General features: G+C 39.0%; 2 protein-coding genes across 4 annotated transcripts; one reads left to right on the top strand and one right to left on the bottom strand.

Moving 5' to 3' along the window:
• The first annotated feature begins 447 nt into the window (after positions 1-447).
• igbp1 (immunoglobulin (CD79A) binding protein 1) lies at positions 448-9,651 on the top strand. 2 transcript variants are annotated; one of them, XM_059550510.1, is made up of 7 exons: positions 448-562; positions 701-1,004; positions 5,388-5,702; positions 6,240-6,435; positions 8,370-8,446; positions 8,531-8,640; positions 8,791-9,651. In XM_059550510.1, the coding sequence occupies exons 2-7, from the start codon at positions 790-792 to the stop codon at positions 8,937-8,939; spliced, it is 1,062 nt and encodes a 353-aa protein (XP_059406493.1). In that variant the 5' UTR covers positions 448-562; positions 701-789; the 3' UTR covers positions 8,940-9,651. The 2 variants fall into 2 exon arrangements, with proteins under 2 accessions (XP_059406493.1, XP_059406494.1); XM_059550511.1 differs by having other exon boundaries at positions 454-562; positions 8,794-9,651.
• Positions 9,652-9,854: 203 nt separating this feature from the next.
• Positions 9,855-13,585, bottom strand: zgc:158432 (uncharacterized protein LOC555281 homolog). Of its 2 annotated transcripts, none has more exons than XM_059550512.1 (10): positions 13,073-13,585; positions 12,855-12,957; positions 12,600-12,764; positions 12,306-12,384; positions 11,972-12,042; positions 11,412-11,456; positions 11,182-11,247; positions 10,821-10,874; positions 10,496-10,640; positions 9,855-10,290 (listed from the first exon to the last, which is right to left on the bottom strand). In XM_059550512.1, the coding sequence occupies exons 1-10, from the start codon at positions 13,140-13,142 to the stop codon at positions 10,189-10,191; spliced, it is 900 nt and encodes a 299-aa protein (XP_059406495.1). In that variant the 5' UTR covers positions 13,143-13,585; the 3' UTR covers positions 9,855-10,188. The 2 variants fall into 2 exon arrangements, with proteins under 2 accessions (XP_059406495.1, XP_059406496.1); XM_059550513.1 differs by having other exon boundaries at positions 10,496-10,637.
• Position 13,586: the final 1 nt, after the last annotated feature.

The raw sequence follows: 13,586 nt of genomic DNA, 5'->3' as shown, positions 1-13,586 counted from the left end.
ATTTTGCCAAAAATATCTTAGAAACATTTTTCTGCAACTGTAATTTTGTTAAAAACCTTGGGACACAATTTATGAGTAGGAGTTTGTTACAAAGATATCACATTGTTCATTTTGGTGGTTTTATGAAAAACAAAGAGATTGATTTTTAAATATTTTGCTTATAGGTTTACTTATAGGTTTACTTACTTCAAGTTTTGTGACAAAATTTGAATTGTATTATACTTTATATAATAATTTTCTTTTATATAGGCTATTTCGTTATTTATTATTTGTAAGTTTGTTAGTTCTTGGTTTGTTTTACCTACTTCACCCAAAATGAAAATGAGACTGTTTTAAAAACCCATGGGCTCTCTACAGGAGGCCTTTATTCACCCCCAGAGCCATGTGCGAGAGGTTTTGTTATGGATGCGCGCCTTTATTTGAGGCCTTGTGAACTGTTCAACTGTAACACCTGCTGACTGCAATGATAGTGTGGAACAGCCAGGACAGTTTTTAATATAACTCCGAGCGGATTCGTCTGAAAGAAGAAGGTCATATAACATTACACCGTTATGCTTCGATGGTGAGTGAAGCCAATTTTCATTTTTGGGTGAACTAACACTTTCACTTCTCTTTAAATGATGCTGAAAATGCCTATATGTTATTTAAAGAGGTCTCTCCTGCTACATTAGCGTCATACTGAGTCTGTTGACATCTACAGTGAGACGCCAGAACTGCAACAAAGAGAACCGACCGGAAGCAAAGAACCGGAACAAACGGAAGACGAGGCGGACAAATACGCTTTGAGAAATGGCGGCCGCTGAAGACGATAACAGTAAACAAAACCCCAGTGGTTCAGAGGCTCCGAGACTGTCGGATTTACTGGACCGGGGCTGGAAGCTGTTTGAAGAGGTGGACACTACAAACGAGCCGAGCAGCTCTACTGCAGTGCAGGTGAAAGTGAAGCGCGCTATCATGCAGCTGGAGGAGGCGACGAGGATGGTCAATCAGCTGGTCTTGTTCAGGTTAGAGGAACACACACACACACACACACACACACACACTAAAAACCCGACTGTAAACGAGGCGACATATTAAATCACTTCTGTTATTATCAACGTAATGTTAGCTGTCAAAGGACCGCGAGCGAGCGATGATAACGAGAACTTTGTTTTGTATAGTCATTAGTTGCCAATTAAAACAGTCAATGTAAGGATATGCATTTTACTTTTACAGTAATGTACACTAAAGGCCATTTTTTCTAAAAAAAAAAAGTGTATGTATCGTTACTCAATTCTTACAGTTATATAGAGTATTTTTTGGCTACACAGATATAGACAGATATTACAGTGGCGGCTCCAGACAATTTTGATTGGGGGACGCAATGGGGGGTCCTGGTCATTTCAAGGGGGATCTCATGAAAACCAACAAAAAATACAGTGGACATGGCTAATAACTGCATATTACTGCTACTAAACAACAAAAACAACACAGCATATCAACTACTTTGTTTTTAATAATTAATTAATCAATTGCAGTTTGCAAACAATATGCTCAAACTTTAAAGGGTTGGCGTTTTAAATGGTTCGGGTCTCCAATAAGCATTAATCCACAAATGACTTAAGCGGTTAACTTTTTTAACGTGGCTGACACTCCCTCTGAGCAGGGCCATGCAGTGACCTTTGGAGGGTCAGGTGCTCAAAGTATAAAAGGGGCACATGGAACAAGGCTTTAAATGGCGCTGTTTAAAATATCAATATAGCAATTTATTGTGATGCATTCCTTGCTGATTTGCGTATCGATATGGATGATTATGTATTGATACAGCAGCAAATGCTTTGATGCAGTTTTGAAAAAGAAACAATAGAGAAGACAATTTTAAGTTTAAAATAATAATAGATCTGGGATTAAAAAACTGAAAAGTCTTAAATTGTCCCAACCTGATGGCTTTTTCTTCTCTGTTCTACAGAATAATTAAGAACAGCGGTTATAGTAAAAACTATAGAAAACACTTGTGCCTCTACATTTTCCTCTTTCTCACCAGCCTCTGTCTCATGGCTTGCTGTTACCTGCTCTCTTTCTGTCACTTGTGCCTCTACATTTCCCTCTTTTTCTTCCTCTATCTCCATCTCCTCATTTGATTTATTACTTTCCACTCTCTGTCCATCTAGGAACAAGGCTCAATTTACTATTTCAGCATTAATCTATTATTTTAACCATCACTACTACTCTTGCACCTAATCAATACGTCCACCTTAAATATTGATACAAAACATAAAAAACTGATACACTGGAATATAGTGATTAATATTATTATTACTGTTGTAGTTGTCTAAAATTTAACACCTTTGCAATGTAAACAAATGACAGGCTACATTTGTTATTCATATCCCTCACACTGCACTTTGATGTCAGGTATATTATGCATTTTTTATTGACATTGATATTTTTACATTTATTTCCAGAGAGATATTATTGAGTTTACAGGCTAAAGTGGTCTTGCTTTTGTAAACACTGTTGCTATTGTAGAAAAAAAAAATATTTGCGTCACATTTAAAATATAATTATATTTTAATTCATTTCTGAATTGTTTTTATTTTTATAATGATAATTCAGAGAATGAGAAAATCTGAATAAGCCTTACCAGTGTTGTGATAATTATTTTTAAGGCACTCTACGTGTTAAAAAATAAATAAGTACTGTAATATAATAAAACATTAGTCAAATAACATATAAAAGACCAGACCCCTCGATGTCTGTAAAACTTTTCTCCCTCAAACAGCACGCTAGTGTTACTTCTACAGTTGTGGCCAAAAGTTTTGAGAATTACAAAAATATTAGTTTTCAAAAAGTTTGCTGCTAAACTGCTTTTAGATCTTTGTTTCAGTTGTTTCTGTGATGTACTGAAATATAATTACAAGCACTTCATACGTTTCAAAGGCTTTTATCAACAATTACATGACATTTATGCAAAGAGTCAGTATTTGCAGTGTTGGCCCTTCTTTTTCAGGACCTCTGCAATTCGGCTGGGCATGCTCTCAATCAACTTCTGGGCCAAATCCTGACTGATAGCAACCCATTCTTTCATAATCACTTCTTGGAGTTTGTCAGAATTAGTGGGTTTTTGTTTGTCCACCCGCCTCTTGAGGATTGACCACAAGTTCTCAATGGGATTAAGATCTGGGGAGTTTCCAGGCCATGGACCCAAAATTTCAACATTCTGGTCCCCGAGCCACTTAGTTATCACTTTTGCCTTATGGCACGGTGCTCCATCGTGCTGGAAAATGCATTGTTCTTCACCAAACTGTTGTTGGATTGTTGGAAGAAGTTGCTGTTGGAGGGTGTTTTGGTACCATTCTTTATTCATGGCTGTGTTTTTGGGCAGAATTGTGAGTGAGCCCACTCCCTTGGATGAGAAGCAACCCCACACATGAATGGTGTCAGGATGCTTTACTGTTGGCATGACACAGGACTGATGGTAGCGCTCACCTTTTCTTCTCCGGACAAGCCTTTTTCCAGATGCCCCAAACAATCAGAAAGGGGCTTCATCTGAGAATATGACTTTGCCCCAGTCCTCAGCAGTCCATTCACTATTTTTTTTTTAAGAAGGTCAATCTGTCCCTGATGTTTTTTTTGGAGAGAAGTGGCTTCTTTGCTGCCCTTCTTGACACCAGGCCATCTTCCAAAAGTCTTGGCCTCACTGTGCGTGCAGATGCGCTCACACCTGCCTGCTGCCATTCCTGAGCAAGCTCTGCACTGGTGGCACTCCGTTCCCGCAGCTGAATCCTCTTTAGGAGACGATCCTGGCGCTTGCTGGACTTTCTTGGACGCCCTGAAGCATTCTTTACAAGAACTGAACCTCTTTCCTTGAAGTTCTTGATGATCCTATAAATTGTTGATTTAGGTGCAATCTTAGTAGCCACAATATCCTTGTCTGTGGAGCCATTTTTATGCAACGCAATGATGGCTGCACGCGTTTCTTTGCAGGTCACCATGGTTAACAATGGAAGAACAATGATTTCAAGCATCACCCTCCTTTTAACATGTCAAGTCTGCCATTCTAACCCAATCAGCCTGACATAATGATCTCCAGCCTTGTGCTAGTGAACATTCTCACCTGAGTTAACAAGACGATTACTGAAATGATCTCAGCAGGTCCTTTAATGACAGCAATGAAATGCAGTGGAAAGGTTTTTTGGGATTAAGTTAATTTTCATGGCAAAGAAGGACCATGCAATTCATCTGATCACTCTTCATAACATTCTGGAGTATATGCAAATTGCTATTATAAAAACTTAAGCAGCAACTTTTCCAATTTCCAATATTTATGTAATTCTCAAAACTTTTGGCCACGACTGTACACTACAGGCTACACACAGCAATATAAACAACATATCTGCATGTTCTCACATCACATCGTCCTTGTAAAATAATAATGAGTAAATAAACATCAAAATCACTTCGCTGAGAATGAAACATCGCTTACCAGCTGCCACGGTGTTGAAAATATCCTCTAGCAATTTAAAAATGCGCGTGCGGCGTGAGGAATCGTCCCGGTCGGATGAAGTCATTGTCGTCAGGTGAAAGGTCATCATGTTGGTCATTTTATTTACGGCTAAATTATTATTAATTAATTGTACTAATATTATGATTGGGCGTGGGCAGGCATTCACAAAAGGGAATGTTATTACAAAAAAATTCGAGGAAATTTTGCTTTGACAAAAGGGCACTTAAGGGGCAAAGGAGCAGGTGCTCAAGTGAACCGGCTCTTTCGGACAGTTCGATCAAATAAACCAGTTGAAAAAAAAAATGGTTCACTGGTTCTTTTGCACTCGACATAATGGCGTCATTGATGACTGCCCTTCATTTAAGCCGTCATTTAGGTTCTCGAATCGGACGCGTCCGACAGAAACGTTTCTCGGTTCAGTGTACAAATAAATGTCAAAATAATTATTATTATTTATTATTGTTCTGCGTAGTTTGAAGAGAAACATTTTTTAATCTTTATCCCGGATATCTTTTTTTAATCAGGAAGAGGGTGGGGGCTCAAATGGGGGGTCAAGGCATTTTTTGGCAGGGTCTTGAGACCCCCCCCTGGTCCCGCTGGTGCAGATATAGAATAGAATATTACAGGAATACATAATTTTTCTTTCAGCATCTATAATGTATTTTGTGTGTATTTTGCCTTGTGCTGTTTAAATAATAAGCTGACAATTAAACTAACATTACAATTATACATACTGTGCAACAATATCTTTGAACGTGAGAAGCACATTTTGCAAAAAAAAAAAAAAAAAAAAAAAAAGATTATAATAATAATCCAATGAGTCACATGATCATTACAAAACACCCACTAAGTTAAACTCAGAGGAGTACTTACTTATTAATTTCCTTTTTTTTTTTTGTAGTCATAATGAGGCATTGGAGGAAATCTCCACAGCTGACCTGAAGTATCTGTTGTTGCCGGCTCTTCTGGGAGCGCTCACCATGAAACAGGTGAACCCCAGCAAGCGTCTGGAATACATGCAGGCGGCCCGCATCTACTTCATGGACTTCCTCCAGAGGTGCAAGGACTATGATGTGTGTAGTTTTCAGCTGCCTAGAGCCAGCGAGAACACAGCAGACACTCCTCCTGAGGAGCAGACCAATCCAGCAGTCCTGATGCCAGCCTCACAGCCAGACCTCATCGCAATGGCAACACAAAGACAAGCCAAAATAGAGAGGTGGGTTGGCGCTGAAAAACATGCAGTTATTTTATATATACGCTGGGGTAAGATTTTTAAAAATGCTTTTAAATTAAGTCGCTTATGCTCACCAAGGCTGCATTTATTTGATAAAAATACAGTAAAAACTGACGATTGTGAAATATATTACAATTTCAATTAACTGTTTAATGTTTTAATAATCTGTTTCTCATGAAATTTCGTATTGTAATATATGCTGTTTTGGTGCTCAAGAAACTTTCTTCGTATTAATAATGTTGTGCTTCTTATATTTTGGTGGGAACTGATACATTTTTTTTTGTTCATGATTCTCTGATGAATAGCAGAAAGTTCAAAAGAACAGCATTTATTTGAAATGGACAATTTTTTCACATTATAAATGTTTTTTTTTTTGATCAGTTTAAACTGTTCTTACGGACACATTTGAATGATAGTGTATATGTAATATTTGTACAAGGTTTGTGTCTTGTCCATCAGTTGTGCCAATGTTTGTGTAACGTTCATGTGTGGCATATTTACTCTGTAAGTTGTTTCCAGGTTTATGCAGCGTAAGGAGACAGAAGCCAAGCTGAGTGAGATCAGAGGGCTGGTTGAATCTGGTTTAGCCGATGAAGAGGTGGTGAGAGAGTTTTACCTGCTGCATGTACGCAGGTGGATCACACTAGCAATTGAGGAGATCGACTCTATCAACCAGGAGATGGAGATTCTGAAACGAATGGAGCTTTTCAAGCAGGTATTTGATTGCCACATGAATTTTGTGTGTGTGTGTGTAAATGATGATCTTTCGCTCTACCAACCTATGATTTACTGCAAAAAATATATATTAATCAGTGTTGGGGAGTAACTAGTTACATGTAATGGAACTAAGTAATTTAATTTTATAAATAAATGTGCTTAGTTATGTTTTAGGACTAGGTGAAGCAATCCCATTTTTAAGACCTGAGGTATGAGTGGTGACGATGCATCCATCGGTGTAATTTCCTCACTGTGATGGTGGTTGAGTGGGATGAGAATGGGGGTTTTTGCTTCATCGGGGTCATCAGGTGGGCACCCTCCTTCTCTGGTGTTTCAATGATGGGCCCACGACACCTCCAGAGGGCTCATCGGCAGCACCTGGCGTCCCAGGTGTGCCCCCCTCTGCTTTCAACCCCTCAATGCCTCAGGTAATATTAGGGGCCCAGTTGGAGTCTCCCCTTTTCACCCAAAGCCATCGACTTGCTTCTTCTGCTGCACCTGAGAGGGCTTTGATGGTTCGGCGTAGGATTTGACCTTGCACTCCCAATTCCTTAAGCAGCCTGATGGTTGACTTGCCCACGAAGCCTCTGCAGCCGACTTCCACTGGGCAGACCTTGGATTTCCATCCGCGTTGCTCAGCATCAGCTGCCAACTCTGTGTACTTAAGGCTCTTGCGCTCAAATGCCTCCTCCACAGCAGCCTCCCAGGGAACGGTAAGCTCTATTATATACACAATGTGAAGTGAGGAGGACCAGAGCACAAGGTCTGGTCTGAGATTTGTTGTGGCGATCTCAGAAGGGAAGTGAAGTCTTTGGTTCAAATCTACCACCAACTTCCAGTCTCGAGCCCTTCCAAGCTGGCCGACATCCGATGTTGTTTGGACTTTGGCTGTCTTTGTACCTTCTCGGATGAACTCTCTTGCATATGAGGGAAGAGATGATGGGGGAGGCAGGGCATTGATCTGTAACCGTCTGCACTTCAAGGTAGCTGCTAGACATTTCAGGACATGGTTGTGCCTCCAGGTATAGCGGCCTTGTGACAAGCTTGTCTTACATCCAACCAGAATGTGTTTAAGGTTTGCAGGGGATGGACAGAGGGGGCATGTCGGGTCTTCTCCATACCATTGGTTGAGGTTTGAGGGGGAAGGCAGGACGTCGTACGTTACACGTAAGATGAAGCTGATGTGAAATGCTTCCATGCCCATCAGCTCCCTCCAGGATAACTTTCTCCTCTCAACTCCCTCCCATCTCGTCCATTGTCCTTGCTTGGCTTGTGAGATAGCCTTTACACACCTTGATGCCTGCTCGTGCCGACGCACCTCCTCAACAACCAGCCGTCGGCGCTGAGCTGGAGCTGCCCTTTGCCACGATGGTCTACTGTCTCCCAGGCCAAGGCCTCCTCTCCCCTGTTGCACATTACCAGTGATGTCTCTGTGCCTGAGGTCTGACTTTGCCTGGTGAGTAGCAGCCGCTGGGTTCCATTTCCTTCCAGTCACCAGTGTAGGAGCTGTTCTGGAAACACATGGGTCACGGGACTCTGTTAGTGTCATTTCCAGCCTTACTTTGGAGCACTTGATTTTAAGGTGTCCTTGTTACAGTGTACTTTTACATTTAAGTACCCGGTTATATTAATTATATACATGTACTTACTATATGGTTAAGATTAGGGTTTGGTTTAGTGTTACTTGCATGTAATTATGCATCATTTATTGTTGTTATAATAGTAAGTACATGTAATGTGTAACAAGGATACCCTAAACTGTAACCAAAATGTGGTAAAACTAATAGAAATAGTTACATGACTTATTACATTTTAAATAGAGTAACTTGTAATCTGTACCATTACATTTCCAAAGTAACTTTTCCAACACTGATAAAAATTTAAATATTTAAATTGATAGATATCTTTATTAATAATTGTTTGTTTCTGTAGAGCGCCCCCCAGCCATCTCCACCTAAAAGACCACCCATGAAGCCTTTTATCTTGACTAAGGATGCTGTGCAGGCAAAGTACGTGTGCATATGGAGTGTGTCTGTGAAGTTCAGTGCTGCAGTATTAGTTTGTGTGATTTCTTTTATTTTTACGTTTTGCAGAGTGTTTGGTGCAGGGTATCCCAGTCTTTCCACCATGACAGTGGATGAGTGGTATGATCAGCACCAGCGGCAAGGATGTTTACCTGACCAGGGCATACCACGCAGTGCAGGTGCTTACATACATATTGGGTGCTTTTGCAGAACATAGATTATATTTAGAATGTATTAACGGATGATTAAATGATTTTGTCCTGCAGTCTTACTTTTAGTTATCTCAGTTTAAGCTCAGATCATCAAGTGGCTCTGTCTTTCCACCTCAGCAGATGTTGATATAGAGGAAGATGAGAGAGCGGAAAGAGAGAGGAAGGAAGAGAACGATGATGAAGAGGCTCTGCAAAAGGCACGTGACTGGGACGACTGGAAGGACACACACCGGAGAGGATATGGCAACCGCAAAAACATGGGCTGATCTGATTCCACACACTCACATATACACGCACGCATCCCTTCATGTCCCTCCAAAAAACCTCCCAATGCTGCCAATATGTGACATGGACACAGCAGAGAGTGGCACTGTAGTGGTTAGTTAAGGTGGTTCCTTTTTTTTTCTTCTAAACCGAGTTTGCATATTTGACATTCCTTTCTATGTCTCTTAATAAATCTTAAATCTTGGTGAGCTTAAATGAGACCCTAAACCCCTGAGCATCTGTGGAGACGGATGTTTGGGCGTCACCCTTTCCTACACGATTAAAAGTTTGCCTTTTCATGGATGTTGTATTGAGTGCAGCATTTCTACAGAAGTGTTCTTGTACTGTCAGCTTTTAGTGTCAAAATCAGTTGACTCAGAAGGACATTGTCACCCACATAATTACAATTTATGTGGTTTGATTTGAAGCCGGTTAAGACTGCATGTTTGTTAAGTATTAGCCGATATTGCTAGGCCTCGTTGTCTGTTTCAGAGGAGATACTTAAGACGGTACTGCAAGAACATTTAGAACCAATATCAGAACTTGCATGGATCTGAGACTGTGGTTCAGAACTGCTGAAGAAACTGTGTGGGATGTTGAAACAAACGGTCTAGACTGCCTTTTTTAATCTGAAATGTATTTATTATCTGCCACCATTGCTTTTCTCTTTGTGAGGTCAACTTTCAGTTCTTCAGTAAACATAAAGTGAAATCACCTATCGACAGCCTATTTATTGTTTCAAGCAATCTGAGGTCTGTAGTAATAATGCTTGCTCTGTGATTTAATACGAAACATTTCATATTATCAGCATAACAATTTGAAAGCCATAGAATTGAAAAATTAACATGCATATATGATTATTCGGTGTGTCCTTGTTTGCAATCAACTTTACAAGTGCAAAAGCTGATGATCAAAAATGACAACCAAAAATCTGATATTTTTTTTATTTGCCATTCATAATTGAGTTGAGAATGTGTTATTAAATTCCAAGTACATTTCAGTATTTCAAGTGAGGTTTCAGAATTGCATTTGTATTTAGTGTAGTAAATATATTTTTCAGTATAAATCACCCAGTATAGACATATTTACAGATGATAATAGAGATCAGTTTTAAAGCAGGAAATAATAAAGTTGTGTTCCGTAAATTATGTAAGTTCCTTATGTCATTCCCATTCAACATCCTGGCCAAGTCTTTATTGTATAACTTTTCTTTTTTCAATTGATCAAAATCCTAAAAATCCTTTTTTTTTTCTAGTATCGTAGACTTAATTGGGGTCGTGGAAATCCATTGCGGAGGTTTCCATGGTCAGAGGAACCGTAGAGTGGAGCAGGAGAATAGGGCTGGTTGTGTTTCTGTAGGAGAGCAGAAGGATGATTTATTTAAGGAAAAGACCTTTGGTCATCCTCAGTAAGCTTATATCCTGAGTCTTATCAGAACACTGCTTCTGAATTGCTCATATGCTGTACATTGTACCATAATATCCCCATGGAGGAAAACAAAAACTCAAACGTTTACTAATCCAATTACGAAACTGAAATGTTTAAATTTGAACCATACCAGGTTATCATATAGGTGTGAAGGGGCACGTGGTCTGTAATCACTGTGGTGGTCTGCAGAAGGACTGTGCTCTTCATAGGGGTTTCGGCTGGGTGAATCTATAGCATAAGGGTTGCTAACAATCTGACCCCGAACTGCGCCACTGCTACAATCACACAAATACACAACACAAAAATCACTGATTTAAACATACAATACAACACATGGAGATGAAGATTTTCACTTTATGATCTTGATATAGATTTACACACAGAGAATATATTTTGCCAGAGAATCTGCTGTGAAATCATATGAGATCTTAATTTTATGTAGAATTATCAATTACCTGTAGGGCTGCACAGGACCTCCCATAGGAGGGTCACGCATTCCGGTGTACATGCTTTTACGGAAACAAGACAAATTCTCTTAATAGGACAATAGTGTCATAACAATAACAAAATTAATCAATTATGAAAAAATAAAGCAGTTCTACAGATGGCAGCATTGCTATTCAACTTGAGTCAGCTGATTCAGTTGTTCAAACAGACTCCAACTCAGCCTCATGAGCAGTTTTACATGGTAATTAATCATATGGTAAATATGAGCAATTATCTTTAGTTAGTGTTTTGTCAATGGAGAGCAAGGAATTTTAGTTCACACTTAAAAACATGGTTTAATTTATCTACAAAGTCATGTTGTCCACATACATGTTTGGCTCACGGGGTCGTCCATCAGGCATGCTGTCAACAGATGGGCGCACACCTCTGGATACACTATATTAAATAACAATGCAGCAAATATAATATAATCCGAAATAATGGTTCAAACACATCCGGGATTAATTTCACTATATATATTACTAGGCCTGTTATAGATAACATATAGAACATGTTGATTCAATGTCTATTTAATAATTTAAGTAACATTGACTATGTACCTATAGGGCCGAGCAGGACCTCCCATTTGAGGATCATGGATCCCACTTAATATGCAGCAGAGACAAAGCAATTAAAAATAAAAAAACAACAACATCCAGCAACAGGCAAAATTATATTCACATACATTTATTAACTAAAAATGGGGGAGGTGGGGTTTGTGATGATTCTATGCTAATATAAATGCCACAAAAATACTACAAGGCTTCATATAGGACACCATTAAGGCAGGACACCACAGGTGAATAGGGTAAAAATGTTAACCAATACATCAGTTAATTAATAAGTGCAATTATTTTGTATAGCATGTTTTCTGAAATGTAATGTTAAAATATGCAGATTATGTATCACATAAATTTGGCATATTGCTGCATAGATTCTCAAAAGTAATATCTTAACATCTTGTTGATGTATTAGAAACAACAAACTTTTAAAAATGTATATTGTAACGGAAATCTACAGATGCAAATAGATAAAGTGTAATTTGGATGTTTTCATGTCACTACTCTTAATTATTTTTATGCCTTAAAATAATAATACTAATAAGATAAAAATCACATACGGGTGGTTGGGCATGGCTGTCATGGGAATATGACCTTGTTGTACAGGTCTCATGTTAGGGGGAGGCCGACCCTTTGAAAGCAAGACAAAAAGCAGAAAAAAAATGAAAGATCACAAGACCATGTGCATTTTAATACTTGGCATCTCACTTAAGAATCTAATATCGATACACCTTATCAGAACCGTCAGGCTTAAAAAAATGTATTATGCTGTGTTTTGTGAAAGGTATTTCCAGATAGATCCATGTTTCTGATTAAGATTATGGCAACCCTGTGCTGTTGCGATCAATCATTAACTATTTTTACAGTCAAGACACACACATTACGTAGACTCACATTCATATCAGAAGCAAAAGCAATTCCAGGGAACAAGTCCTGCTCTTTAGAGGCTGTCTTTGGTGTTTTCATTCCTTCACTGAACACAAACACACGCAGAGATAGGAGGAAATACTTGTTAACATAACATTTAATGACTTAATGAGCATCATGGGCTTTAAGTCATATTTTTTAATCACTCTCATAAAGTCAGGCTATACAAGACAGATTTGCCTGATGCGATTCAGAATCAATAAAGCTACATCATTTAATTACATTAAAAGGACTTCTAGAGTTGTGTTTGTCTTTTCTCACCCTGTGTGGCTCTTGTTTGATGGCAACATCATCACATAAACAACCACCCCAACCAACACAGCGAGTGTGAGACCAGGCAGAGATGCCACCAGGGCAAAGGTCACTACTGTCCATTTCTGAGAGCAGTCTTCATTAATGTAAAACTCACCTTTTTGACTGTTGCACCTACACAGAGAACAGAGGAAAGGAGTGAAGCTTGTGTTTAAACTACTGTGTAGAGTATCACAGTAAAGTCATCTGTAAAGAGCAGATTACCGACAGAACGGTTGTCCTTTGAAACAGGTACATCTGCTAATTTCCTCATTACAGAGCCCCACACCTCCCAGACATAGGTTAAAGTCATCAACATTTGTACAGGCTGAAGAACACACATACAGAATTTACAATTTATCAGTTATGTATCATGATTATTTGTAAAACAGATACTACATAATCATTTTAACATTTTAACCTTCTTTTGAACACACACTTACTGTCTGATGTCTGTCCAGTTGCCTTATCAGTAACAAACAAGATGAAACACACACAGAGTAAGACCTTCATCTTTCAGTTCCCACACAAACACACGGATTTCACCAGTGTCACTTGCATAAAAGGCTCTTTGCACCTAACAGGGGTATTTATGGTGTTACACACACCCAACACAGTGCGAGCTGAAGCATGCGCAAACACTCATCATCACACAGTGAATGTGAAACTCGTGCAGTTTTCAGCAGATATTTGCCAGTGTGGACATGTATGCATTTCTGTATTGTATATTTTCATAAAGATAACAGTCTCATCACAGGACAATTTTCACAACTTGAAACTGCTAAAAACTGCCAATGCCAACAGGTAATTTGAGCTGCCAAGGTTTGAGTTCAAAGTGTTTTCAAATGAATTTTAGAAAAACGGATTATAGGAGCAAGATCAAGACTAGCAGGAGAGTTGATCTAGGTTTAGGAGGGACAAAAATCACAATTGTGTTCACTTTCAGATATATAAATA

The sequence above is a fragment of the Carassius carassius genome, chromosome 5, assembly GCF_963082965.1.
Source record: "Carassius carassius chromosome 5, fCarCar2.1, whole genome shotgun sequence".
NCBI lineage: Eukaryota > Metazoa > Chordata > Actinopteri > Cypriniformes > Cyprinidae > Carassius > Carassius carassius.
This window is presented reverse-complemented; position numbering and strand designations above follow the sequence as displayed.

What these genes read in the sequence shown, in the direction of transcription:
- zgc:158432 (XM_059550512.1), bottom strand. Translation starts at nt 13,142, where the DNA reads ATGAAGGTCTTACTCTGTGTGTGTTTCATCTTGTTTGTTACTGATAAG. An exon ending in ACAGCCATGCCCAACCACCC is followed by an intron (nt 11,457 to 11,971) that starts GTATGTGATTTT and finishes CTGCATATTAAG; the next exon opens with TGGGATCCATGATCCTCAAA. An exon ending in CGACCCCGTGAGCCAAACAT is followed by an intron (nt 10,875 to 11,181) that starts GTATGTGGACAA and finishes TTTCCGTAAAAG; the next exon opens with CATGTACACCGGAATGCGTG.
- igbp1 (XM_059550510.1), top strand. Translation starts at nt 790, where the DNA reads ATGGCGGCCGCTGAAGACGATAACAGTAAACAAAACCCCAGTGGTTCA. An exon ending in GAATGGAGCTTTTCAAGCAG is followed by an intron (nt 6,436 to 8,369) that starts GTATTTGATTGC and finishes TTGTTTCTGTAG; the next exon opens with AGCGCCCCCCAGCCATCTCC. An exon ending in GGGCATACCACGCAGTGCAG is followed by an intron (nt 8,641 to 8,790) that starts GTGCTTACATAC and finishes TTTCCACCTCAG; the next exon opens with CAGATGTTGATATAGAGGAA.